This window comes from Aulostomus chinensis, chromosome 3, assembly GCF_037954235.1.
Source record: "Aulostomus chinensis isolate RoL2024-O1b breed Wild chromosome 3, RoL_Achi_v1.0, whole genome shotgun sequence".
NCBI classification, from domain to species: Eukaryota; Metazoa; Chordata; class Actinopteri; order Syngnathiformes; family Aulostomidae; genus Aulostomus; species Aulostomus chinensis.
In genome coordinates this window covers 18,563,840-18,591,798 of record NC_141322.1, presented here as the reverse complement: position 1 = coordinate 18,591,798, position 27,959 = coordinate 18,563,840, and the positions used below count along the sequence as shown (strand labels likewise).

Below are 27,959 nucleotides of genomic sequence, written 5' to 3'. Positions count from 1 at the left end.
TAAAAACTATAGATGCCATGTGGAAAGAGTTATTAATGTAAAGTGATTTAACTGGCTAACAGCTCTGAGGATGGAGTCTTCCAAACCACTAGAAAATTTGATCACAGCACATCAGCGTCGCTGGATATTCATGTGACTGAAAACACTCGTGATATGGTTCAACACGAACGCAACTGCATGACATTTCATCGGTTTCATAACTTAATGAACATATGATACAACAAACGTTGCATTTACATGTCTGCGATGTAAACAATAGCTGTGCTGCTCCTGGAAGTCTGAATAAATATCTGAGTGTCAACAGGGACTGATAATGGAGAGTTTACCCATCATTGTTTTTCAATCCATTATCTCCTGATGTGGAAAAAATACACGTTAACAAAACTTATCCTCGCTGTTATTATTTCAAATTGCACTCTGTTATCATCCATGAATTGATTGCTAGGTATTTCATTCATAGACCAACCAATGAAGCAATTAATATTGTATGAAGGTTTGTTTATGTCAGTAATGTTTGTATTCGGATGTTTCAATCTGCCGTGAATTGCAGGTGGAGAGTAAGAAAGAACAGAGAGAATTCACATGTCCATCAAAGAGAAAAAGACCTTTCTGCATTCCAGAAACGTCCAGATCCAGATCGCCTCCAAGAAAAAGTCTCTTGTTTCTTGGAACATTATCTGTCTTTTCAAATTTAAGCAAAAATCTTGCAATTTGACAAGCTTGGTGATTATCTCCTTGGAAAAGGTCAAATCGACCTCTGTTAGATATGGCACATTTACATGATGGACAAAAGTGCAGAAATACAACACAAAATAGTCTCTTGATATATTTTGATAAACATAGATGTTTATTTTCCTGTCTTTTTCCACCAAGTTATATGCTGATGTACTTTATTTAGTTTAATCAATATGTGTCTGATTGGGCCTTGAAGTTGGAGTAAAATTGATTGAAACTCACAGGAATTTTTTCTCTGTGTGCTGATTCCTGTCTGTCTAGTTTTGAACATAACAACATTAAAGAGATTATTCCCTAATAATTATTCCCTAATTCCCTAACCATGCAAACCTTAGAGTCCAAAGCTGTTGCATAAAAAGATATTCTGAGTTTACAAAAATCAGCATTTCTCAAGGAAGTTGTCATGGTGGCCATTTTCATATGAAGTACGTTCTTTTACATACTCAATATTACACACTTCGTAACATATATGCACGTCAAGGGAACAATACAGCCAAAGTGCAGCGGTGCAGCCCACTTAGAGCCTTTGTGGCTTACGTGATTGACAATAATGAGGACTGTCATGGCTGCAACCTGTGTGCTGTCAGATGTTAGTTTGAATACACCATTTCTTTTGCCACAGATAAAACTGAACCTGCACAGACAGAGTGTCTTTCCCTTCAAGGTCAGCATCTCCTCTGAGGGCACACTGCTATCCATGAAACAGTTGCTTTGCATTTCTTGTCTGTTCTGAGAATTTCACTTGATGTTATTTTCAAGCTGAAGTTGTCAGAAGTGAGGCCTTTTTTTTCTTCTCTTGTTCCTCTGACAGCACAGAGCACCCTTCGCAGGCGAAGTACTGCAGAATGAAGTGGCACACATATGTACTGTTTGTGAAGCTTGCAAAGCATTTTCTGCAGTATAAGAACAAAATGTAAGGATCATTCACAGCATCTTAAAACTGGAAAACAACAAAATGTTGCATATTCTTTTACACATTCTTGTCTTGGTTCATTTGTGTCCTTATGTAACTGAAATGAAAGCTAGCAAGGCTGTCACAGTTTTTTACATAATTCTTACTTTCCAGTCTCAGATTTCCTGGTTTCAGTCATGGTCCCAATTAGCAGTTTAAATTTTGATGAGGACTTGGCTAAAAGGGGGAACAGCATCTGGTAAAGTCTTGTCATTTGTTATACCTCCTTTATTCAACCTTGTGACCTCAAGTGGTAAGTTAACATTGACACAATGTTTCAGGCTTTTACATGCCAAATTTAAAAAAAACTAAGGTGTGTATATGTATGACATGTTAGCCCCCAATTTTGTCTGATAGGTAGGAAGCAAGACCTTATGCAGATCACTACTGCAATTTTTGTGAATAGCTGTCACCCAGGCCTGCAAAGTCAGTACAATAGGTACACAATACACATCAAAGGAAGGATTTACAAACTGTCATCAGGCTTTGCTTCCTGTCTGTAAGACGTTTGAAGTTATAGACATATTTATTTTTTAGTAATTGAAAACTGTACGAAACAGGCTTTTGTTTTGTCATTTTTTAGCCGTTTATTTCACCCGATCATTGCATTTAAAAGAGATTATATCGTTTCCCGATATATACACGTCACACATATTGAGGTTCGGCTTCTGGTTCAAACAAGCAAAAGATCTGTTATTAGTTCCTGAGGTGTCTTTTTGCCTCAAATCACTGATATTATATATATCTGGTACAGACCAAGAAATTATGTAAAGAATGTGTTGTAACGTAAGTGTGTCATAAATCTGGAACACGCACTCAGCGGAAGGCGTCAAATGACGCTAGAAAAGGTACATCCTGTTTATGTATGTTTCGAGCGGGACAATTTTGCTGATGACTAGTGCAACTAAAAGTTTTACAACTCTTGAGAACCTGCTTAATGCTTCTCAGCCATGGAGTTAAAAATTGAAGCAGATTTGCCTCCCGCTTTAGCGTCACTAAAAGTAAGTTTATTTATTTTAAAGGTATCCGTTTGGCTGTGTGGTTGGCTCATGTTATGCTAGCCGTAAGCCAATGGAGCGAGTCTTTAGCTAAGGGGTAACATTAGCTTGAAAGCACAAGCTTAAAATTCCCATTGTCAAGCAGAGAAATGTTGAGCTAGTTCTCCTGCTAACATATAATTGGTGTGTTATCGAACTTCCTATGTAACTTTGGGTCGTGAACATAAATTTAAGAATGTAGATTTGTGTGGTTTACGTACCACGTTTATGTCGGTAATAAAAGAAAGAAAGAAGCTGTAGTTGCCAGAATAATACTTGTCAACCAGTGTTCATGTCGATCATAGTACGAGATCTAAAATTGATATGCTGTCCGTTCAGATTGTTTAACATCGATGTTAAAACGTACTAATATTAAATAAAGGAACAACGGTATGTAGGTAACGCTCCCATGGAAACAAACAGACTTCAGGACAGTACAACTGATGTACCATGACAGTTAAAGTGCTAAATGTTGACCCACATTCCACCATATTTACAGATGCTCACATGAGAAAGTCCTTGTTCCACTTAGGTGCACATTTGCTCATATTGAATACTCTTGTTGCGATTGACGCTGTCCTAGCTGTTTTGGGGATTTTGTTAGATAAATGTGAAATTTATTACAGTAATTAACATGGCACTTTGTGTTTAGAGCAACGACAATAAACATAAATGCACAAATGCATTAACCCTGAATGTATTCCACAGGAGTTTATATTAACTGTAGGTGTGCATGGGTGTGTGTGTTCTGTGATTAACAGTCCTGTGGTGTGATGAGTTTAGAAAAACTATGAAAAAATCCTCCCTTCCCATTTAGTCCAAAATTCACCATGGCCATCAAAACACCTTATGTGGAGTTAACTTGTTGAAGGATGGTGGTATTCAAGTTACACAGACTCTCAGAATCTTTGCAAGGGCTCATTAAAGCTCCTCTGGTGGCTCATGTTGGCCCGCCATCTTGCCAAGAAACAATATGCTGGGCTTCCTTTAATTTGTCATCGATCAGTGAGATATTGTGCAAAACTCTTTGCTAATTTTCCTGATGAAAGGAAGCCGGCAAATCATCAAGTAATGTTTTGATTACAATTGTGGAGTTACATTGACATAAATATCATTTTAGTTTTAAAATGTTTGAATAAAGTACAGGATTTTTGATAGTTTTTTCATCATTTGATCTTTATTTTTGAGTACATCCTGCCTGTCCTGCTCTAAACAGATGCATGTATTATTACCAAGATGTATGTGTCAGGTAATGACAGTCAACTGCTGAGTTATCTCCTGTGTAACCTTGGAACCTTGTGTTTCTCATCTAGTCTTTTGACACCCTGCTACGTTGCCCCATATGTTTTGACTTCCTCAGTATTTCGATGATGACAAAATGCTCTCACAACTGTAAGTAGTACCATTTAACAGTTATGATTCTAATTATTCAACACCTCACAACTATCCCTGCAAAATGGCAGCAATGAACCTGGCTAGATTTTCTTTTTATGTTTTCAGGCAGTTTTATCTAATATGTAATTAATTATAGTATTGTTTTACAACATTGATGCAAGAAAGGAGGTGATTTACATGTTGATTAGGGATTTAACAACCTATTAATATTGTTGTTTACTTTATTCCACAGTTTGCTCCTTGTGCATCAGACGATTTTTCTCTTACAAGTTGCAATGTCCGGTTTGCAATATCGTACGTATGATACAATAACACAACAGTGATTCATATTCAATTGTGTCATCTTGTCATCATCAATTCATTTTATGAAGAGAGCAAGATTTGACCTATTTGTCCTTTTTTATAGCAAGCAACGGAACAAGATCTGAGAAATAATCGTTTATTGGATGAATTGGTGGTAAACTTTCAAGCTGCACGGTAATCAGTCATTCATTAGCTTGCATATGACGAGTAAGCACACTCACTCAGTCACTCAGGTCTTAAAAGTGCCAGAACTTCTTCTCTGCTAATAGTTGTCTGATAGGGTTCAGCAGCACTTGCTTGTAAAAGAAGGAGGCATGACTCAGTTGGGGATTCGTGATACTGGATATAGTTAGTCTGTGTCGATATTAACTGTGTAGAACGTGGATGTCATGAACCGATCTCAAGGATCGGTACGGAGCCCGTCTAGGAATCGTCTTGAGGGATCTCATCGCTTGTAGCAAGAAATATGAGTGATCTTTTGTTATGCTTTGAAAAAAAAGCACCAATCAGTCCACTCTCACTCAACACAGCAGGACACCGACACTCATCTCTGAACTGGGACACATTGCATTAGCAACAGGAGAAAGTGAAGATGTACAGACATCATCAGAGGAACATGCTGAGTGTCTCTACAGCCACTGGCATCAAAGGCCAGATTTCCCTCGTAGGAAATAGTGAAAGGTCAATGTGGATGTCCCTATCGCAGAGCTATTTCTGTCAGGTATATACACGACATTGGTTTTAATAGCTTAAATTTAGGCTGCCTTGACGTGTGCACATTGGCGGACACTCAGTGATGAAGGATCAGAATGGGATTGGGGGTAAAGTAACTGGATTTTGTCATCCCTAGTATGAAAACAAGTTTTTGATATTGACATGTTATCTAATGCAATTTAAATAGCTTATCTTTATTTCCAAAGTCTTTGTAAACGCCCATAAATGATATATTCACCGCGTTGTCTCCTTGTGATGAACAACTGTTGATTAGCAATGAAGAAGAAAAATAAGCGAAACTGACCAATTGTTTTTACAGAATGACCAATATCTACCGGTACTGATAATGTGCTGATATTATTGTGCATCCCTTCATTCAACAAACATAGAAGTAGGATGATTTGGTATATGTTTTCAATTCGGAGTTCATCTAGTTGTCAGCAAACAAAGACGCTTTATGCAAACTGAGTAGCTATTAATTCAGGTAGAACACAGAGGTCACATTCAGCTGTCACATCATAATAAAGTGATGCATCAGTGAGCTTCTAATATCCAGCCACATTCATACAAATGTTTTAGAGAACTGCTCTATTTTTCCTGATCACTGTCACAGCTCCCTCTACTTCTCCTGTGTCTTCCTGGTGTCGTAAGTATTTAGGAAGATGAGTTTTCCGCGCTGCATCCTCTTTTTTTTTCTTCTTTTTTTTAAATTTTAAACAGAGCAGAGCCCCTTTCTGCTGTCTTAACTGTGTAACCATTTGCAATAAATGGCCTGTTATTTCATGCAAATGTCCATGACTGAACTGCCTCGTTGCTCCTTAATGAGCGATGGCATTTTTATTCCAAATTGAATAAGCCAAGTATTTTTATGGCTTTCTGCCGGTCAGCACACATAGAGAAATGGTTTCATGCAATTCATTTTGTTGCAGTCATCTTGATTGTACAATAGTTAGTTTAGGGTAATTTATTTCTAGTGCTTTTTCCCCCTGAAGATCTATCGTAGTGGAATATTGAAAATGGCAGATTAGGAAATAAGACACAATCCTGTAGCATGAACGCAGGTGCACATCTTTAGAGTTTGTATCATTGTTCTGAGAATTCAAGACAATTATTACTTCAGTGATTTCAGGGGCTCCCACAGTTATTGATAAGATTACAGTCTCAATACAAGGAGACGATCTTCAGTTTATTTCAATTTAGCAACGTTAGAGAAACACTTGTAATTGCCTTCCAGTAATCTACTTTTGAATTAAGGATTTTCTGCAAATCCAGTGAGGGATTTTCTTTTCATTAGTGGAGGTCATCCAACATTGTATTGTTGTTATGTGTGTTATGTAGCTTTAGGGCGGATATTTATTTTTTATTATCAAAGCTGACTGTAGGCATTGAGAGAAGTAGCCGTTGCATGTCTAAAGGAAATTCACTGGGACTTAAACAATTTATTGCTGTCTTTTTTTTTTTTCACCACTCAAACAATGCAGGGAAACCTTCTTGCATTTGAGCATGTTATTATTGGGAGCACTGGCCACCCGGGTGCCATTTAAAGAATAATGAGGCAAAAATACAAACCTAAAGGCTGTTACATATAAGCTGGTAAAATACTTACATATGAAAAAAGCAAACTTCACCTCTCACCTCGAAAATAAATTATTGGAAAACATAAAGAATTTAAAATCGGATTGAGTGGTGCTCGTAGGGAAGGGGAATATCTCTTTAGGGTCTTTGTGAAGGACTGAAAGCATGTCATCATAGCTGTGTGTAGAGACAGTAATGGACTCAATAAAGCCCTCATATAAAGCTAAATATGGAAAGCAGAACATTGCACACCTCATTGGTTCCATTTTATTGCCACGTAATGGCTCTGCTGCATTTTGTTTGCTTTCCACATTTCTAAGACTGAAGACAAAGTGGCTACTTTTTCCCTTCTCAGTCAAAGAAAAAGGAGGAAGGTATTGAGTGCAGTCTGTAGTCGAAGTGCAGCTGTGAACATAATCTGTTTGTACCTAATTCCTTTTCATGGGCTCGATGTTCTTTAGAAAACCCTGATTTTGTACATTTGCATTTGAAACTGATAAAATATTTAAATAGCGCTGTAGCTGCATATATAAATTGCATACAGCATGTGTTTTCTCTCACTTACCTTTTGTTCCTCTTTTTTTTTTAACCCAGGCAGAAATTGTCAAAAGTCCATTTTGACTCTCCTCCGATGTCACCAAAGACCCCAGCCTCAGTTGTCAAGAGAAAAACTCCCAGAGACAGGGGCCAGAAGTCTAACAGCTCTACTTTGACTCACTTTTTCCAGATGAAACCTAAAACATCTCCCACTAAAGACACCCAGCAGGATGGTTTAGCTGCTTGCTATGTTCATTTGGGGAAGCTAGCTACTGCACGTACGCACAATGCAAATGATACTGACCTACTTTCAGTAAATACTCAACCTCCAGTCAAAGTGAAGGAAGAGCCAATGGATGTGGGGGAGAGCTTGGACAGTGGACATCAATCGGCTCATTCCTCCTCCCCATCAAAAGACATAAAGCCTGTAATCAAAGGTAAGCCCTTTGCACTGATAAAGGTGAAGGAAGCATCAGTCAGTATTGATGTGTTCACTGCATCTAATTAGATTTATTCTCAGAAAGAGTCTCTCTCCAGTAGCCTCCCACAGAATCTCCACAAGGGAGAGCTATTAAGTCACTTGTATATCTGCCAAACTTCCACACCTAAGTGGAAGAGGAATAAAAATTAACTGCCGTGGAGAAAACTCGTTGAGCACAGCCTGGATGGAGTCAGAGCTGGTGTGGTAATAACTATTCTAGCAACAGACAGACATGCATCGGGATGCATATTAATATATGTTCAGTGCCAGTTACAGAACTTGCTTTTATTGTTTTCATTTGGCTTCTGTGTCACACATACACACACAAACACACACACATAAAATAAAACCAGAATGGGACCCCTACCGTCCTAGTAACCACGTCCTCACCTTTAATTTTGCATCACAGTTTTTTGATTTATCACCTTGTGTATGAATGTCTCTTATCTTTTTTGCAGTGCCGTGCCCTGTGTGTTCTGTAAATGTGTCTCAGCAGTTTATCAACAAGCATCTAGATGTCTGTCTCTCCAGAGGAGAGAAGATGGAAAGCTTGAGGAGGTAAGATTGCCTCTCACATCGTAGAGAAGTCATGATATATAGGCTGGTTGCTGAACGTAAAATTATTTAATAGATTTTCCTCAAAGATTGTTGCTTCCAATTCAAGTGAAATATGTAAAAACTATGAATTATGGGTTTAGCAGCAGTAATTTCTTTGTCCATTTTGCTCACAAGGGTTGCCACATCTAGACTGTTAAATGGAAATCTATTAAACTCGCTAGAAAAGCAATAATTAATAATTGCACTGTGTCTGTGTAAGGGTTGGATGACGTGTTGGTTGGATCCAGTGACGTGGGGAATGGGGATTGTCTGACAGTAATGTGTATAAAATTGACTTTTGATTGATCTTTGCCACAGTTTTTCTCCTATGCCCAGCAGTTTTGCTAAGCCTGGGTGTACTCAACATATCCCGGATTTACAGGGTGGCAGTCTGCAGACAGAAATCCTGATATAGGTCTTTGTAATCTGTTAGCCCAGATTTAGTTTTGACTGTTGTGTTTAAAGACATCTTTTAGGAACATTCTGATATTGCTTGTACTACAAATCTTCACAAAAATATACAAACTGCACACAGTGGAATTAAGGGAGTTCCTACAGTCTGTTCTTTCCACTACCTGAAATTTTTCCACAGTATGTAATCGTATGTGTGCTTTTGGGATGTGTGAGAATTTGTCACAACTTAGAAACTAAACTTAGACACTAAAGACTTTTGCCTTTTTTTTTTAGAATTGTTGCAATGGTTACAAGAAGTATATCGTTACATCCACGTGTGTACATCCTCTCCTACTTCGGTCATCTTTGGTTTGATGATGACTCCTACTCCTTCTTTCATTTGTTATGAGTCCTTTGGTGGTTGTTAAGTCCCACGCAAGATTAGATGATGATGGTGTGTTTTTACAATTTCCAGATGTGACACTGAAACCTACCAGGTCACTTTGAATATGTGCTCGAGGCCAATTATTGGAAAGGCATGAAGTTGTGGTCGGTGGTGCATTGATATTTTACATTTAAAAAGATTGAGTTTTTTTCAACATTCTAATATTGTGCAACATGCATTCCGAAATTTCAGTCCCTCGTTTTTTGAGAAACTAATGTAGTAGGTGTAATGTTGTAACGTACCTACAGAGGGAGATAGTAATCTGTGCCATAGACTGGATCACCAGGCTAACACATTTTTCTGTGTTATGACTGAGTGCATGCAAGTCCAATTTCAGACCTCCAGGAAATGTTCTGGTGCTGAGGTGCTGACGCGCATGTTTCACACTGTTCTACTGATCTACTTTGAAAATAATGAAATTCAAAGTGCAAAAGACACAACATCTTAACAACCTCTCAGGTCTACTCATCACTTTTTATGACATTCTGAAGCAGCGGCAGGCCGTCATTGCGTAAGTAGCGGGAAAATTCTGTCCATAGATCTTCAGTTCTGCCTGAAGCTACAATCCTAGAAGGAGCCTCCAGTGACGTTGTTAACCAGCCTGCAGAGCCTGACCTTTGTCAGTGTTTTACCAGCCAATGTAAGGAGTCATATTTCCCCCAGTTGTTGCTGCAAACAGATTTATCATGTGGCCATGAACAAATGATCTGTTCATGTGAAGAACTGGCTTCCCGAGGTGATGGTCAGGGATGAGATTCTTTAAAAAAAAGAGTCATAGGCATCTGTGCGTGGAAGATGATCAGCAGAACATGTAGATTGTGCTACTTTTATGTTCTCGACATGATAGAGATGATCACCATAGCCCCCGTGTTGCCTCAGAGCTTGCTGCAACAACTTGCTTTTTGCACACAATGATGGCCCCTGTTGTCATGACCCTGGAGGCTGCTGCATGTCCCAGATCCCCTGCCAGTTAACTGTGTGTTGCTGCAAAGCGGAATCTTAGTCCTGATGAAGGAGGAGCTGTGTACAGATCTCAGAAGCCCTCTGATTCGTTTACCAAGGACTGTGTTGGCCTGTGGCAATGCCTTACTTGACGTATCACTCGGCAACACACACATCCGCACATGTTTACATATTTGGTTGTGGACATTCGATTCTTGTTTGACCTTTGCATTTTTCTTTTTCAGGGTGATTAATAACTTGGCCAGCAATTTGAATTTCACTTAATGATTTGTCATATTTATGTACGGGCATCACTGGACTGGAGTAGACCTTCGTGTCACAATGATAAATGGCAGAGGCTTTTAATATTCTGGCCTTACTGTGTGTAGCCTGCCAGTCTGTACAGGAAGGCCTCTTCTTGCTACCAACCTTAATAATTCAGGTGATCTGTATTCTAAACAAAATGGAAACAGTATAACTGGAATATTTTAAGCTTTTAGTTTCTGGTTGTACCTGAATATATTAATTATTTACCTGGTTAAAAAAATCCTGTCTCACATCCCATAATGTTTTGTCATCTCAAGCTAAGTTATGTACGATAATAAATATAATCAAGTTACATACATCCTTCTCTGATTTTGTTGTTCAATGCTATCAATGTATCTACTGCAGCCATAGGAGTTTATTCCAGTAGCGCACAGAAATACAGAAAACCAGGAATGAACTGGGCTGTTTGTCTGTTACAGCTCCATTAGCAAAGCGAGGCGTCCGATGGCGAAGGTGGTGTACAACCTGCTTTCCCTGCAGGAACTCAAGAGGAGGCTGAAAGAGTGTCATCTTTCAGTGCAAGGGTCTCGAGAACAGATGATCAAAAGACACAAGGAGTTTTTCCACCTTTACAACGCCCAGTGTGACTCCCTAAACCCTAAATCAGGTGAGGGATGGTGCAGCGTACTGTAAGGGCGGGACTATATTCAACTTACATATTTGCTATCTGTTATACTGTAGGGCACTGTGAAATCTGTGGTTTTAGGTCTTGCTGCAGGGGAACGAGGGTCAGGTTTTAAAAATGACTGTGCCATTATAGTGCTTTGTGTATTTAGAACCACATAAAGCTGGTGTAAAGGCCCCTGCACCAGAACGTGTGAGGCTCTCTGCTCTGATTCTAATTCTGGGTGTATCTGTTGCTCGGTGCAAGAGCAGGTCTATGCTGCGCTGGCAGAGCGTCGTGAGAGTGTCCCGGTATCTACATGTTGAAAAATATCAAACTTGGGTGCTGTACTCTGTGACAGCGTGTCCAAAAGCAAGTAATTGGTCAGCGGGGAATCACAGATCACAGCAATGGCAGTGGAGGAAAAGATTATTCTGGCTGTGTTCAGCCTGAATAAAACAGGGAAGCGATTGTCATGAAGCTATAGCCGCTGAACAAGCCGAAACTCCTCCAACTACAGTCTTGTCCCGAGGATTTCATGAACATATACACACACGCGCGCGCACTTTGCTGCTCACTTCAGAATACCAAGTACAAACAACCAGTGCTTGAGTCTCTTGTCTTTTCTTCTGCTGATGGAAAATTTAGGGAAACGTTCTGGCACGTGTCTAGGTCATGTAGCGGATGGCCATTTGAGCTGTGCTTGGCACCCAGCGGCGAGCTCGGTGCACACCGCATCTTATGTGTATTGGCCTTAATGATGACACAGGGTGTTAATTTATACAACATCTCGATGTTCTGCAACGGATGGCCCAGATGCAAACGAGACAGCGTCAGTGTTGTAAATGAGCTGTTCCCATCATCCCTTTCACATCACCCTTGATCGCTCTTATTACTTCCACTGGTGGGTCAGACGTGCACCAAACTGTTCCCCCGTTCTGTCTCAGTCTACTTTTATACAGATATCAAGGCCTAAAAGCTGCACAATATCCCCATATTTAAATCCTGTTTTTTCTCAAAGCAGGGGTCAGTCAACAGAAGCACCATGAATACAATGGTGGTAGAAAATCTGCATTGTTTTTTTTTTTTTCTCCTTTCTGTTTTCGGCACTGTGAAAAACTTGGCTAGGTGAGGTGGCAAAAGCCTGATTTTCTTTTTATGATGCATCCACGTTGGAGCAAATTCTGCAATGCCCCTTTTTTGTAGTTTTTTTATTGTTCAATTCCTTCTGCAATGTGGAGGTCAGGGGTCGCTAGTTTAGGTGGACTGCTGCTCACTGCGTTGATGACTTGTACAGTGTGTCACTGCGGTGAATGAAAACAATCTCAGAATGAAAACTCCTTTCAGATGTGTATGTTCTTACGTGTTATGAGATCACTGCAACAAGCAATATTTTCCCTTTTTAATGTTAAATACCTTTCTTGTCAAGCTGTGAACATACAGTATGTCACCCTCACGTTACAATTCTTAGGTTGCATCCTCTTAAATGCTTCAGTTTTGGACGGTGATCTTTCGCGAGCCAAAACGTTTATGCTCTCAAAGACCAAATTGATTAAACAGGCAGTATTTTGGATCTCAGGAGATAGAAAGAAGTCTGTCTGCTCTGTCAACAGCTGAAGAAATTGCCAAAGAGGTGGAAGCCAATGAGAAGATGAGAAATCAGCTGCAGGGGAGAGCCAAACCTGTGAGTGCTAACTTCTTAATGGAATATCTTTTTTTATTTAACTGAACCCTGTGGATTCCCTGACCTCTTGTGGGGCAGTGGAAATTCATTCAGTGTGCTTTTAGAAAAAAAAAAAAGGTTTTCTGCTAATGTTTTTGTGATATTTTGCCACTGATGATTATTAATGTGAACGCGTTGTTTTATCATTTCAAATCTGTTGCAGGTCGTGGTTATATCAAAAACTGCAACTGAGACGGAGATTGATGAGTGGCAGTCAAATTATAGTAAGTCTTTTTTTTTTTTTTGTTGGACACTGATTTTTTTTAACTATTAATGTGTTCATGCATTAAGGCTATGACAGCTTAAGACACCCATATGCTCTGCTGCTGCCTGCCTTAGCAAGAGACTTGACAGTCTGATATGTAGCATGTAATTATGTGATAAGATACAATGACCGGATCACGCTGACTGATGAGGTAAACTGGAAACACAAAGGTTGTTCCATTTCAGTACAGCTGCTCAACACACCAGTCCTAGCAGATCACTTCCATTTGAATCAGCTGACGTAGCTACCCTAACCGAGGGAGTCCCGAGGAACCTGCCATCTCTGTTTTTGTAAGGCCAATCTTTATTTAATTCTGTCTGCAATGACATGGTCTTTCTGGCAAATGAAATGTCAAAAACCCCACAGAATTCACGTATCGCTATGGTCTTCCCTTAGAGTCTCTGCTCTTCTACAGCTCACCATACAGTCAGTATGGTGAGCCGAGAACCATATCAGTGTCAGAACCGTAGCCACAGAGAGTCTACACAGCTTTTGGAGACAGCTGAGTTGACTATGTGGCCTTATCCACCAGTCGCAATTGGTTCTTTTGAGATGTGGTTTTGGAAAAAGGATGAAATGTATTCCATGAGCCAACCTCTCAGGACTTTGTATCGGAGTTACATTTTCCCATGTACATTGTTTTAAAGTCTGTATTTACAGTTGGCGTCACAGATCCACAGACCCACTCCACTCTGCACTCTGTCAACCTGCTGTATGTGCTCAGTGTTTTTAAAACCACACGCAGAAGGCAACATACCATAGTGAACTGCAGTAAATGTAAAAGGCTGATAGCTCAGAGAGAAGCCCCACTTCTCTTCGAGATATGGATTTATTTTTTTAAGCCCAGAAAATTGACCACTTTTGTGTTTACTGTAAAGGACTTGACATTTTCTCCTTTTTTGTGCTGTCCATTATTTTACTGCACATGGAAAAGCTAATATCATTGAACACTTTGATGTGCTTTTCCTCCGGAGTGGTACTCACTCACTTGACGTGAGGAGGGCTTCTCTTTTGAGTCCTCCTGACAGAGTGTGTAATGATGAATCACTACTTCCAAAGATAGCTAATCAATTGCAGCAGGAAATACAGCAAGTCTCTCTGGCATTTTCTTTGAGTCAGCTTTTTAGAGAGATGTTCCAATAACAAACCCTTGTCTTTTCTACTTTACTTTAATTTCACCTCATTGTAGTCTTTTTTTTTTTGGTTGTCATTGACTCTGTGCACTGCCTCTTGTTTGAAAAGGTCAATACAAATAGAAGATGTCATGTCATCCCTCATACCCTCGAGTTAAGATAGGACTTGATTTAATCATGTTTTCCCCTAAGCAATTCCCAAGCAAGCGCGATAAGTATTGAAATTGTGACTTTGCTCTTTCTCCTCTTCAAGACTTGTGCTTTATTGATAGGTTTTCCGAACATTAGCACCTTTATTTTGAAGGCGATTCACCTCTTCTGAAGAACGTGTCTGAGTATTTGAATCTTATCTTTGAATACTTCAAATAGAACAATGAAGCTCTGACCACAAATCTTCCAGTCACTTTAAATGTTTAATGATTAGATATGTTTGTTCTCTGAGGCGTATTTTCTCCATTCCTTCTTGCCAGCTGGTTCAGTTTGAAAATCCACAGGTAAAGACCAGAATCTTGCTTGGAGGAAGTAAAAAGATACCTATGTTTGACTGAGATATGGTGACATCACTTGTGATATTAGAAGGAATGCTAATTTTTACGTTATTCTCCAAAAAACTAAAAGGATACTGGTGAGATTTTTTTTTTTTTTTTTTTTTGCGAGGAGGTAGGACAGTGCTGCAGCACCACTATATTTAATTTGAAATGGTAGTTTGACACACACAATTGGCTTTTAACACATATTAGGCCTACCTGTGATTTGAAAACTGCACGGAGGCCATATTGGGATTTTGATTAAATTCTGATTAATCGTGCAGCCCTAATGGTAAACAATATTGTGAAGAGGTGGACTCCTCTGGAAACTCAATAGGCACCATTCACAATATTGCAGATGTTTGTTCCTCACATAAAAGGATTGCAATTTTGAATGTTAACTGTGTCACCCTAGTCATAATTGCAACTCTTATTGAGTCTTCTGTTGGGAGCCAGACTCATTTCTACTACAGCTCATTACTAGAAACAGAAATGAGCAGAAGTGATGTGTCTACAGCGAATAATTTAGAGGTGGGGGGTGCAATGAAAATGTAAAACATTGTCTGTTGGTATATTTTGTGACAATGTGTCAGTCAGAGCTTCTTTTGTCCTGTTCAATGAACTGAGAGACGTCCAGGTTCCCTCTAGACTTGGGTCACTCTGGCAGCGCAGCATGAGAAAATGTTTTTCCCATGAACAGTCATGTTGAAATGGTTGAATGAAATTAAAAAAAAAAAAAAGACTTGTTGGAAATAACTATAGTTCTATCTCCGAAAGTGTTCAAAAAAAAATGGATGTGACTCACAGGAGGTGGGTTCTATAAATAGCTGCGCTGCTGTGATAACCTCTAGATTTATCAGAGGAGGATGTGGATGACTCATGCTGCCAGCATGGTGAATGAGCAGACTGGAAGGTGACAAGAGACAGCTCACTAAAATCTACTAGGAACCTGCAGCCTTTTGTTCATGTGTCAGAATGTTAATTTATTAATAGAATCAGATGTTGTTATCCCAAAAATTGTCCCTAATCTGAATTGACTTGAAAGACACAAGCTGGAATTCCTGCTCTGCATAAACGTCCTCTTAGGTCCTTGTATTTCCATCCCAGCTATCACTTCAGTGCGGAATAACATTGTCTTATGACTGGACATCATTGCTGATGAATAGATTCTCCACTACCTGTGTTCAGATTCATGACCAAGGACACATCAATAAAAAAATGCATACACACTGTTCTGTTGTCAGATGAATAAATCGGTGTATAAAAAAAATACCATCTGTTTTATAAATCTTAATCGTCATGGCACGTGCACGAGTCTCACACACAGTCTCTCCACTCACGCTAAAGTCTATAAGAGAGGTTAACACACCTCATTAGTCAATTTCCATGTAAGTAGTTGTTGCTTCACATTCATTCTGTAGATATGAAAACGGATGAGGAAAAATGCAATTTCACCAAGTGTGAAATGGAAATGCTGGTTTGTGAGGAGAGGAGTTAAATTTGTTTCGTGGACTTCGCTGTGCTACACAATCAACATGAAATATGTAGAGTGGTTAAAGGTGAGTGAAGCAATCAGTTCAGTTAGTTCTGAACTCCAGAATCTGGAAGAGGGGAAAAAAAACAAAAACAGATGGTGTGACGTCAAGCTGGAGGCGTAGAAGCACATCGGTGGGCATAATTCAAGTGTGTGAGCCTCAGGTTGGGTTGGGGGGGGGGGGGGGGGGGAAGAGACAAGCTCTCTCTAAAATGTGCAGCAGAATGTCAGGAGGAACAAAATTAAGCACATTTTGGCCCTTTATAACACTTACAATGACTGCTCATTGATCACAGTCAGAACAGAAATACTTTCACTCACAGTACAGGATTAATAATCATGTACAAGTAGAAATAAGCAACTGAACAGAATATTAAGGACACTTAGTATGTTGAGGTAATATTGGATGTCACATAAGTCCCTGCTGTCGTGTACTTTTCTACGTAAGTGTAGCAGTACAGTACCACACGTGAAGGATGTATGGAGGTATTTGCTCAGCAGGATATCACCAGCAGGGATGGATAATTGTATGTGTCACATTTGTCTCATACAGTGTGGTGTCAGTGATGGAGTATCTGCAGTAGGAGTTGTAATCTGACTTTATTACTGCAGTGAATACATTTGCTGGTAATTGTTAGCTATGCTGCAGACTCGTCTGTTCAAGAGGATTTTGGCGTGTGTATGGATCTTATTTGTGGGCTGAGTTCTCTTTTTTGATGCTACTTAAAAAAATAAAGTACCCCTGAATTTGTTAGTATTTGTAACCTGTTGTCGAAGTTACTACATTAAGAAAATCCATTGTGCCTGTCAGCAGTGCTGTACTGTTTGTATGCAAACCTTATGGCCTCATGTGATGTAGTTTTGCATCACATTGCACAGATCTCACCACCGTTACAGAAGATTGAATGGGTTACAACCTCTATGGCCTCCCGACACGATACCCTGGATGCTATTTTTGTTTCCTTTTTTTTCTGCAGGGAAGCAGCACAGCAGTGACTTCAGCCGTCTGATTGCACAGGTCCGGGGGCGCTTGGATACCGCCAGGCAGACTCAAGTCAAGGAGGAAGTCATTGATGAAGGACGCGGTGCACATGAAACACACTCCACTGGTACGGCACACCTTGATTCCTTCCTCACAGAATTACGTATACACACAGCACAGGAAACGTTTAAAGCCCTCTCTCGAGCATTAATCACCTGCTGCGACAAGTTTACCTGGTGTCCTCTGTATCTTTCACGAAGATTCCTTTAGTAAAACTCATTCATCATGTGAGACAAATATATAAATTCTGCCTCGTAATGCAGTTTGACAGGGTTATCATGTCTCTGGGGGTAGATTTGTCAACAACTGTAATTAATGTGTAAATTCATGTGTTGTGGGAAAAGAGTGAAAATGCAACAGTATGCAGTATCTAGTGTAAACACAGCAGGAATGTGCTGTAGGTTTGGGAAAGCTAAGAGGATCCTTGTCATGTCATATACTATAATGGTTCTTTGCAGTCTTAAATATCAGTAACATTGTCGTGTGAGTCTCATGATTTCAGTCATGTCCTCATACTAATAGACTAAGTTACCCTGCATGTGAATTCATTTGTACGCCACAAAAACACATACAAAAATAAGGAAATCCTGCTCCATATTTTAGCGGCAAGGTCAATTTGATGTTACAAACAGGACCTTAAATCAGCCAAGGGAAATAGCTTGTCGGGGGGAATTCACTGTGTGCATACACCTTGTGACAGAACATTTCTCTACCCATCCATGTTTCCTGGATGTCTCCCATGATAACATTTCTTTCTCCTGCTTCACATCAAACTGCAGAATCAAAGAGTTGCATAGATATCAAAGTAGAAGAGGCGGAGGTCGATGAGGAGCCGTCGGTGAGAGGGGTGCTGTTGTCATCCAGCCCTACTAGTAGTGATGTGTCCATCAGCAGGTGAGTTAGGACATCTGGATTTACTACAGGTGGGAGTCAAGGTCGGCTCTCTTTGTGATAGAAGACATATTTGTTTTCATATAGTTTGGATCTGATTAGTTTCACTGATGATCAAAGATGACTTTTAGCCTTGATCGCCCTTCAGAGTGCTTTCTCCTCTTAAGTGCCCTAATTCACAGAAGTCCTTCCAATGTCCACGGATGTTATTCAGTATCTGAAACGTGTTGCATCCGCATGACAGCAATGAATTAAACTGTGTGATTCGTTTATCACTCTCCTAACATTTCTTATGATTCCCATCATGGTCATGTCAGTCATCAGGTATCTGATGCAAACACTGAAGGGAGAAGGGAGACATCCATCTTGGACGGCTTCAGCCTCAGAAGTCAGATCTTCAGTTATAATCTACATGAAATATTTTATCGAGCAACAACAAAAAAAAAGTGAAAGTGGTGCAATACAACCATTAATTTCAGGGATTAAGCTACACACTGTAGGGACTTAAAAGCGATCTATAAGATGTCAAAACTAGATCCCTTGTCATGTTCTGCTGAATGTCTTTTTCCTTTAACTTTTGCTGTCTATTTCCCGTTTCAAATTAAACTGTGAAACGTAACTTTTTTTCAGTGACAAGTCAGTTGTGTGTATTATAACATAAAAGCACGTTACTGAGCATTAACCGTCTTTTTCTTTCTGTAATTTAGCAGAAAGCTCAAAAATTCTTCTCTCTAAGCTTTTTGTCTGGAGTTGGTCCATTGTGCTCAGTCACACATGCAAAGGACAGAGAAGCTCAGCAAACATCAGTCACTGCAAAAAACATCGAAGAACCTTCAGTTCATTTTTTTCATCATATTCAGCGAAGGTGGTGTGAAATAACGCCTGCATGCTGCACAGTACTCCAGGTCTCACGGTCTCATATAGCCGCTAGGCTCACGATGTCCCAGACATCGGCCCTCGCCCTTCTGCCCTTCAGATCAGCACTGATCTCATGCATGGAATCCTACTGACAGAAATCTAATCCCTGGATGAGATTAGATAAAATTAATAAAAAACAAACAAAACCAATGAGGGTATGTTCACTAGTCAGTCTTGCGGGTCTAAAATATATTTGCATGACCTCCAAAAATGGTCACGAAATGTGACTGATTGTGGGAATCTGGAGCTCTGCCATGAAAATGTAAATCCTGTGTAAAAATGACAAGGTTGTTTCTTTCTGCCTTTCAGTTCACTTTCAGACATCTTTGGCCCAGAGCCCACCAGTGACTACGAGTAAGTGATTTAGCTATTTGCAGTCTTCATTTTACAGACAGTGTATATGTTAGCATAACTGTGCCAGCAGGGCCAGTAGCCAGTCGTCCAGTGGTAGCCAACAAGGTGTCTGTGAGCACCTGGTAGCCCACAGGGTACAAATGAGATGCCCACAGAAGACATTCTAAAAAAGGCACTACAGAGCTTAGTCTTAATTTTTTTTTTTCAATAAGTGACACTTTTATATTTTAATATGGAATACAGGAAGTATGAATATGGAATACAACAAGTTTAACATGCATGGAACATTTTGAAAATGTCAATCTGTTTTCATAAACAGTGACTTTTCTGTGTTTAAATGGTGTTGATGTGACAGCATCGACCCAGGAAGATGGGTATCTTCCCCTGGGTGCCATGTTTACATCTCAGGGTATTGGAGGTTGGGCTGATAAAGAATAGTTTGACCTGGGATTGGGCGTCAATTGAACCCTTCGCTGAAGACGAAACCTAGATGTTATCTTTTGCTAAGTGTTAAAAGGAGTAGTCAATGCTCTTCCCCTTTGCTCTCATCATTGTTTTCTTTAACTTGGTTTCTAACGAGGTCCAGAGGATATAACGATGTATTGGGCTCATCATGCCTGAGCAGAAATATTCTGCAGAGAGATGCAAACCCACTAGTGAACTGCATCTCACCTCGCTTGTCTTGCTACCTTTCCAGCATGTGCATCAATGATTTGTGAAAAGGGTGATTTTAGCCATCAGGTGTGCCATAAATCACTGCACGTGGAGCCTAAATGAGGGCCCAACCTGGAGTCTTTCAGGTGCATATTTACAACCTCCAGGGGGGTTGTCTGTAGTTGTCTGCCTTTCCTGGTTTCATGTAGCTGTATGTACTACAGGTAGGAGTTTGGAAATGTAAGAAGCACAAGGGCTGAAGAAGCCTGTTATAATGATAAACTCATAGATGTCACTGACTGACAGCAGGAGAGGAAATCTGCTCTTGACACTTATTGTTTGACCTCTGAAGAAGGGTTTTCCCCCAGTGGAGGCGTGCAACTGTAGGCTTTAGCTTGAAGTCAGGCAGAGCAATGAGGAATAGTCTTGGAATTAGCGGGTGTCAAAAATCTGGCATTTCAGTCTCTCCATTTGAAGTCACATTCTGGGCCTTAACATTGAAGAGCCAAACAACTGAGTCTGGAAACCTATCTGTTTTTAAAGCCAGTTCTCTTTTCAAGAAGCTTTATATATAGCTAAATACCTGTACAGGTAGTTTGTATTGATTGAAATATTACAACATTTGTTCAAATTAGTATCATATTGCATATATTGCATCAGTAAAAAGTGACTTTCTTTGTCCCTTGCATTACCTTTTCAGACGTTTGTGACGCAGAGCCCCTGAAAGTAATTTTAGTACCACGGTTGCGGTATGTTTTCAGTAAACCCGAGAACTGGACGTGACAAGATTTCCTTGTAAATCATGATGAATTAGCTCATGAGCTGTTGGATGAGCAGTGGGAACTGTTTGAGGCCTCCAGCCAGTGTTACCCTGTGCCCTAGTCAACCTTGTTCAGAAGAGGTCGGTGGGTCTGTGGATCACTACATTGATATTCTTGGAGCATTTTTTTTTAATATGAATTTGAAAATTCTACCTGTGTGTGTGTGTGTGTGTGTGTGTGTGTTTGTGTGTGTGTGTGTGTGTGTGTGTGTGTGTAAGTGGTGTTATGCTGATTTTTATCTTTTTTATGTAGGATTTAAGTTAGAAATGAGAAATCCCCTTTTTCGGGTGTAGGGCCTGGGTTTATCGTGTGATCTGTGTAAAGCCAAATTAAGGTTCTTGCTTATTTAAAGAAAAAGACAAAGTCTAAACATCTGATAGATTGTCATTGTTGCTGTTTTTTCTACAGTTCCTGCTTTTCTGATTGAAAAAAAAAATCCTCTCTTCTCTGCAGTATTATCATTGCTTATTAAGAGGTGCTTTACTGTGGCATTAATACCGTAGTAAAATCAGAACAGCCTGCAGCTCCGTTTCTCCTTAAGCCTGCTTTCGTAATTGTTGGTTTGTACTGAGAACTTTAAGTTGTCCCTCTGGGACCTGAACTGTTTTGCACAGCTTGAGAAATTGTTGGCAGTGATGCATGTCCTCCTCTGGTTTTGGTCTTCCCTCAGTTGACAAGTACCCACCAGTTTTCATTGGGATTTAAATCGAGTGAGGAAGGGGGCCATGCCATTATTCGGTTATCCTTGAGGCTTTTGCTGGCTAGCTGGGCAGTGGAGCTTTGTCCTGGTCCTCTGGAATGCTGCAGGCTTAATGAATTTTATGACTGTGTAATGTAACCCTTGTTTCAAATTTTATCAATGAGTGTGTTTATGTGTGTAGGTTTTAGAGGATGGCTGCTGTTACTAAAAACAAATGTTAGTTAGCAGGCCATGCTAGCTACCATTTAAAAGCCTGCTAACGTAAACTTTTTTTCCTCTTCGTTACGGCCTGTGTTGTGTCTGTGTTAATATTTCACAAAAATTCTATGTTCATGGACAAAAAGTGGAGTTATGACTAAGAAATCAACTTCTATTGTGACCAAAATCAACTGCTCCTGTGACACTAGCCAACCTAATTGTTCCAGAATTAGAGTTTGATCAGTTCTGACACTAGCTTAGACGTTAGCTTGCATAGAGTATAAGCTGATGGTGCACTCATGGAAATGGATACAGCTGGAGTGCGTGTTATTGTTTATCAGTGACTTTGTCAAAGTTCAGTGTTCCTGGAGGGTGAGTGATTCACGTGGATGACCTAGCGTAACATTCATGCTGTGGAATAGAGTTGGAGTTCAGCCATAATACAAGATGTTGACACGTTACACAAGTCAGTGTGAAAGGGACATTACTGAAAGGGTGGGATCAGAATTAGCACTGTCAAGTCTCTGACGCAGGCATTCTTGCAATTGAACTCATTGCAAATGTAATGGAGTGAATCTGTGCAAAACAGGTGGAACTCTCTTGCAACCCCCTGCCAACCTGTGCTGGTCATTAATCAGGCCTGAATCTCCATATACCGACTGTCAAAGATGGCAGGTCTATTGTTTTGGTCACACTTGCATGGTTGCCAACTGTCGACTTACCAGCTAGCTAATATATCTTACATCTCCCTGATACTTCTACAAGACACATGTGGACTTCTGACCCAAATTCCAGTGCTGGAATTTTGTTTTTCCTGTCCATACAGTTATGATAAAGAGATACAGGACCTTGTCACTGGCTGGAGGCTGATATCCATCTTTAGTGTAATCAGCTTGAAGAGAGCATTTCGTGTGAAGCCTTAAGGGGTTCCACATGTGAGACACTGGTTTTAGGGCTCCTCTGTGGTTTCTCTGTTATGTTATCTGGAGGTTTTCTCTGGGGGGGATCGGAGTGTCCCCCCAGGTTATGTCCAGTGATTCAGTTATTGTGCTGTAACCTAAAACTAGATGCTCAGTTGCAGAGCAACAGCGTTGATGTGGCAATAGCTAGCGTGTAAGGAAATACAAGCTTACTTAGAGACGTGGAGGTCTTCAAACCATATGTGTTTCTGTCGTAAAAGTAAAATTTCACCCTTAATAAATATGTGTGAGAGGAGAACACTAACTCACTCCTATAAATAAATATGAAGAAAATGTGTCAGCACTCGTTCACTTGAAATTGATCCCATTCAGTGTCAGGCTGATGCAAAAAAAAAAACCTCGTCCAAGTCAGTGACAATCTAGTTTAAGTTGACCTCATTTTTAAAAACGGTAGACGTATCAACACTGCAGAGGGGAAAAAAAAACTTCCAATGTTCTGGAAAGAATTCTGACTTTTCAGCCGCCCACGTTACTGGAAGGGTGAGAAGTTATTTGCTGTCACTGTGCTGGCTGGACAGGTGTTATTGCAAGAACCTTAAGTTCACAAAAACATGATTTATTCTTTAATAGGTTGGTAGTGTCAGTTATGGAAGTGGGTTGTCCTGTGTGAGGAACCGCTAAGTCTTGAGGAACCTGTTGTTGAAGAGATAGTCAAATACTTTTATATCGCCCAACAGCTTTTATGCTCCTTGGCGTCTGCAGCATTCTGCATAATTTATCATGTCCACTGGCCAAAGTAAAGGCTCTTTCATGTTTATTGCCTGAATAAAAATCTAGTTAGAGAGGAAACGGCAAGAAAATAGGCAATTAGATATGTGCCAGAGCTATTATTTAGTCTCAGTACACGTAATCCACAGAAATGTTCTTTGTTTAGTAATTATTTGTCACCGCTCTCTGAAAGGTTCCCTTTGCTGTTTGTAGTTTTGCTGAATTTTGTTGCTATGAGTGATTGAAATACAGGAAAGTGCTGGATTCAGATCTGTTCATTGGTGATTTAGCTATTTTTGCAATTTGATTGAGGTGAAATGCATTGTTGATGTTTCTCTGCCTTTCCTTTCCTAAATGACTAAAGACATGTCTTTGAAAACGTTCTTTTATAGACTCACTGACAAGGTGGGTGTTAGAAACCAGGCTTCCAGCTCCAGAGACTCGAAGGCAGCTGCTTCGCCATCCGTCCGAAAACGCCGTAGAACATGAGGAGAATGGCGATGGCAAACGGAGGAGACGGAGATGTGATGTCGTCGATATCCAGGAGCGTTAGACTGAATTTGAAGTAGCTGGAGAGGGAAACCTTAGACTCGTGATTAATGATGAGCTGTGTCCAGGTAACCTCAGGATGATGTCACTATTTAATGTATTTTGTTTTCTTTTGCTGCTTGAGGTTTTTATCTTTTTTTCTTCCCATAAAACCGTCTTCACACCAAAAACTGAGGTGTTTTTTTTTTTTTTTTGCATAGATACCTTTATTAACAGTAAACAGACAGGAAAGGGGGTGGGGGGGGGGGGGGGGGGACATGCAGCGAAGGATCTCCAGCTGGGATTTGAACTGTTGAACTGGGGTCAGCTGCATTTGTGACATGCACTCTAACCGCCCGACCACCTGAGTGAGTCAATGACATTTTACATTGCTTCATTCGCAGGAGTTTAGTCACTCGATACTTTGTTTATCTTCAGCGGGAGTCTGCTGATGTGCTGGCGCTCGCTGATATGGCATCGCTGCTGCTGTTGTACTTCAACTGTTTACGTACATTTTAAGCATCTTTTATGCAAGAATCAGGAATTGTAGACATTTAATTTACTTTAAACCAATTCTTGGTCAGAAGTTCAATATTCTAAACTGAGTATGCTGAGATGCAAAGATGCATCATTCACCACACGGTGCCATGTGATGGCGCTGTGATACTTGTGACCTCCCTGCCACCCGACCCAAACCAGCCCACATTTGTGTCTATTTGTGTGTTGACATTTTCACTTGTACTGTAATCACGCGAACATTTCCCTTCACCTTTGGTGTGAAAACAGCTTTGTCCCACAGTGTTTGAATCTGTTTATGTTTAAGATGGAGTGGTCCACCTTCTTTGAACTGAAATAAACCATCTTGTACTGATCTTATTTTTGTGTATTTTGTGTGGATGATGATTTTTGCACACCCATGACATTTGGGGACTTGTGAGTAGTTACTGATTAAACAGCTGAACAAGTGATCCCCAAAAAGCTCTGAGATTTGAGTTATTGTCTGGCTCAACTCAGATTAGAGTTTAATCTCTCGGGATTCCACTATCCTTTTGTTTATAAATTGATTGTTTTCTTTGAAAGAAAAGTAACCAGCCTCATTTTAATTCAATGAACCCAATGCTGGTGGAAAGCCTAGGGTCATAGCAAGCAGGTACTTTAGTAAAAATAGTGTTTGTTTGTGTTTATGTGTGTGGATTAGGGGAGTGTGTAGGGACCTCGAACTCGATTCAAAGCAGAGATTGCCTGCAGCCTGTTTGGGACACACACTCACACACACACACACACACACACAACTGAAATGAGCACCTCTGATTCACTAAAACCTGTCCCACATAGTGAAGCTGTTGGTTCCCCTGCAGTGACAATAGCAGTGAAGGTGTGTGTGACACAGGCAGTGGCGACAGTTAAAGATGTGTGTAAAATCAGGAATTCACGTCATCTGTACCTGGTTAGGGCCATACCTGCACTTCGAGCTCAGCAAACCCAAATAACCTTAACCTTGGGCAAATAATCTGAAAGTCCTACTGAAGGTTGAATCCTGAGGCAAAGTTCAGACATGTCCTGCACGACCTTATGTGACCTTGTCTGTCACTGACACCTCGGCCTTCAGGGCCAATGTTGAAAGGATTTTCTGATACAGGGATCACCCAGAGGTAAGTATAACAACTAATATCTACAGTATTTGCTACTGGCTGTTTCTTTTACTAAATTTGAAATGTTTAGTTCTTTTTACAATAACTTGAAAAATGATTTGCTTTGAATTTTGTACTGAGATTTATTTCTACAATTCCACAGTTTTTTCTGGCAGACCCGTTTGTCTGAAGCGTCGCACAGCGCAAGCAAGAATTTAGACTGGAGGGAAAGCCTCAGTAAGTACAACGAAACACTTTAAGTTCATGTCAAAAAAGGACAGATGTGATATGGTTGGAGCCTTTTGGTGTGTGGGTGTGTGTGTGTGTGAGAGAGACTCAATTGAAACAAACACTCAGGACAAATGACTTGCAAATTGTCTTGTGTGCTTCCTGCTAACGATGGATAGATAGACAACACCTAGAGAGATGTGTCTGGTCGACTCATCCCCTGAAGTCTGACTGCTGGTTTTATCGTAGTGTACTGGCTTAATGTCAGAGTTGTGGCTGCTGATACATTCGTGTCCCCGGGCAGTTAGGATCCTGAAATATCACCAAAACCAGTAGGGAAGAATGACATGAAGTACAAAAAAAACGCTCCGAACATAAGCAGGTATTCCATTAGGACCCTGGTCCTCGTGTGGCTTATTTCACCAGCACATTTTCTTTTCTAAACTTGCGATACATCCAAGACTTCAATTAGGCACAGAGATCTAATCTGATCAAGATGAGACTGAGAGTCTCCGTCAAACTTTCCTGCGGTAATATTTATGTAAATCAATAGTTTGTAACGTCATTGTTCCCAGTGGATGGCAATTAACTGCCTGGTGGGATGACACACCAACAGCACTTCATGTATTGACTTTAATACACTCAAGGAGACAGATGAAGGAAAATGTGTGAAGTCCAGAATAATTCTATAATTAAATGAATCAAATCAGACCGAGGTCATAATAACTATCCTTCTAGGATTTATTATGTCTCCACTATTTTATTCTATCCAGAGAAAAATGTTCCCATATTTTCTTTGACATCTCACTATTCTGGAAGGACACTTTTACAGCTTGTACACTGAACTTAGGCACTAGTGATCTATTGGACTGCTGGCAGCATTCTTGTTCACGAATGGTTTCACCGCTAAAATGACAATGAAAAGTTTGAAGATGGCTCAGGAGGGGACTTGTCCGGTCTCAGCTTCGGGGGTTTTTGAGCTTTTTGACGGATGCTAAACTTTCCTAATCTCTCATTTACTTGTGTGGAAGACCGACGATGAAAAAAAACAACCAAATTATAGATGATACATTTAAGATTTGATCAAATATGTCATGTTCTTGTGGTTAAAAAAAAAAAGTTAACGAAGGAACACAAAATCGACATCGTGCATCAACAACCAGAAATGTTCACCAGTGTTGTAATCCATTGCATCTCCTCCTCGTGGCGTGAATTAGATTATTGACTGCTGCTTGTGGAATGTCGTCGCATTCCTCCATGAGAGCTGTGCAGAGTTCACAGATATTCTCCAGATGCAGGCCAGAGGTTCACTGTCAGGAATCATTTGCTACAAAAGTGCAAAAGTTGTCGTCAGAGAACTTCTGGCTTCTTGATAAGTAGACACGATGGCGGAGGTCCATTATTGACCTGCGCACCGTAGATGTAGAGTTTCATTAAATGATGTATTTGCTTTTAATTGTTAAATATGGTTAATTTCATCAAGCGTTATCACTGGCTGGAGGGTGATATCTATCTGTAGTGTATTAAGGAAAGTCAATGTAACAATAAAATCTAATCGACTAAAATGTAATTAAAACTAGAGATATCATTGACTGAACTTAACAATAATCAAATTTATCTAAAATAATAATTTAGCCATAAGTTTCAGGCCAAATTTAAATCAGAATCAGCTCCCCTGAAACTTCTGAAGGCTCAGTCAGTTTTCAATGACTGGAAACTAAATTAAGGTTAAAAATAAACAAAGGTTTCTTTGCAGTTGAATACTCAAACTAAAACTTGACTTGTGATGATTAAACACGATGAAAACCAACAAGGACATTTAAGACAGAACGAACCAGTTTGTGGTTTGAACTTTGTAAGAAATGATGTGGTTCTGTCCCTTCGTCTTTCTGCTCTGATGTCCGTAACTCCACCGACAGCTCCTCGCCCCCTTAAATATGAAAGATATTTGAATACATTTATGATGGGTATGATGTCTGAAAAAACATCCGTCGCTGAGCACTTTAAAGCCAACAATTCATTTCATAAGATGGTAATTATGGCGTCTAATGGAGAAATCCGTTTTTTCAAATAATTTCACAGGTTTA

General features: G+C 40.0%; 1 protein-coding gene across 1 annotated transcript; it reads left to right on the top strand.

Annotated features, from left to right (window-relative positions):
- Positions 1–2,528: 2,528 nt before the first annotated feature.
- On the top strand, positions 2,529–24,263 carry rad18 (RAD18 E3 ubiquitin protein ligase). The gene is made up of 13 exons (XM_086199261.1): positions 2,529–2,688; positions 4,038–4,116; positions 4,352–4,413; positions 4,526–4,596; positions 7,306–7,685; positions 8,188–8,287; positions 10,853–11,040; positions 12,651–12,721; positions 12,924–12,984; positions 17,197–17,328; positions 18,041–18,155; positions 19,380–19,424; positions 23,878–24,263. The coding sequence occupies exons 1-13, from the start codon at positions 2,638–2,640 to the stop codon at positions 23,972–23,974; spliced, it is 1,452 nt and encodes a 483-aa protein (XP_086055387.1). The 5' UTR covers positions 2,529–2,637; the 3' UTR covers positions 23,975–24,263.
- The last annotated feature ends 3,696 nt before the right edge of the window (positions 24,264–27,959 follow it).

Bases quoted from the DNA above. Each gene is read 5' to 3' on its own strand.
- rad18 (XM_086199261.1), top strand. From the start codon at position 2,638: ATGGAGTTAAAAATTGAAGCAGATTTGCCTCCCGCTTTAGCGTCACTA. The intron at 11,041-12,650 runs GTGAGGGATGGT...CTCTGTCAACAG, and splicing joins CTCCCTAAACCCTAAATCAG to CTGAAGAAATTGCCAAAGAG. The intron at 18,156-19,379 runs GTGAGTTAGGAC...TCTGCCTTTCAG, and splicing joins AGTGATGTGTCCATCAGCAG to TTCACTTTCAGACATCTTTG.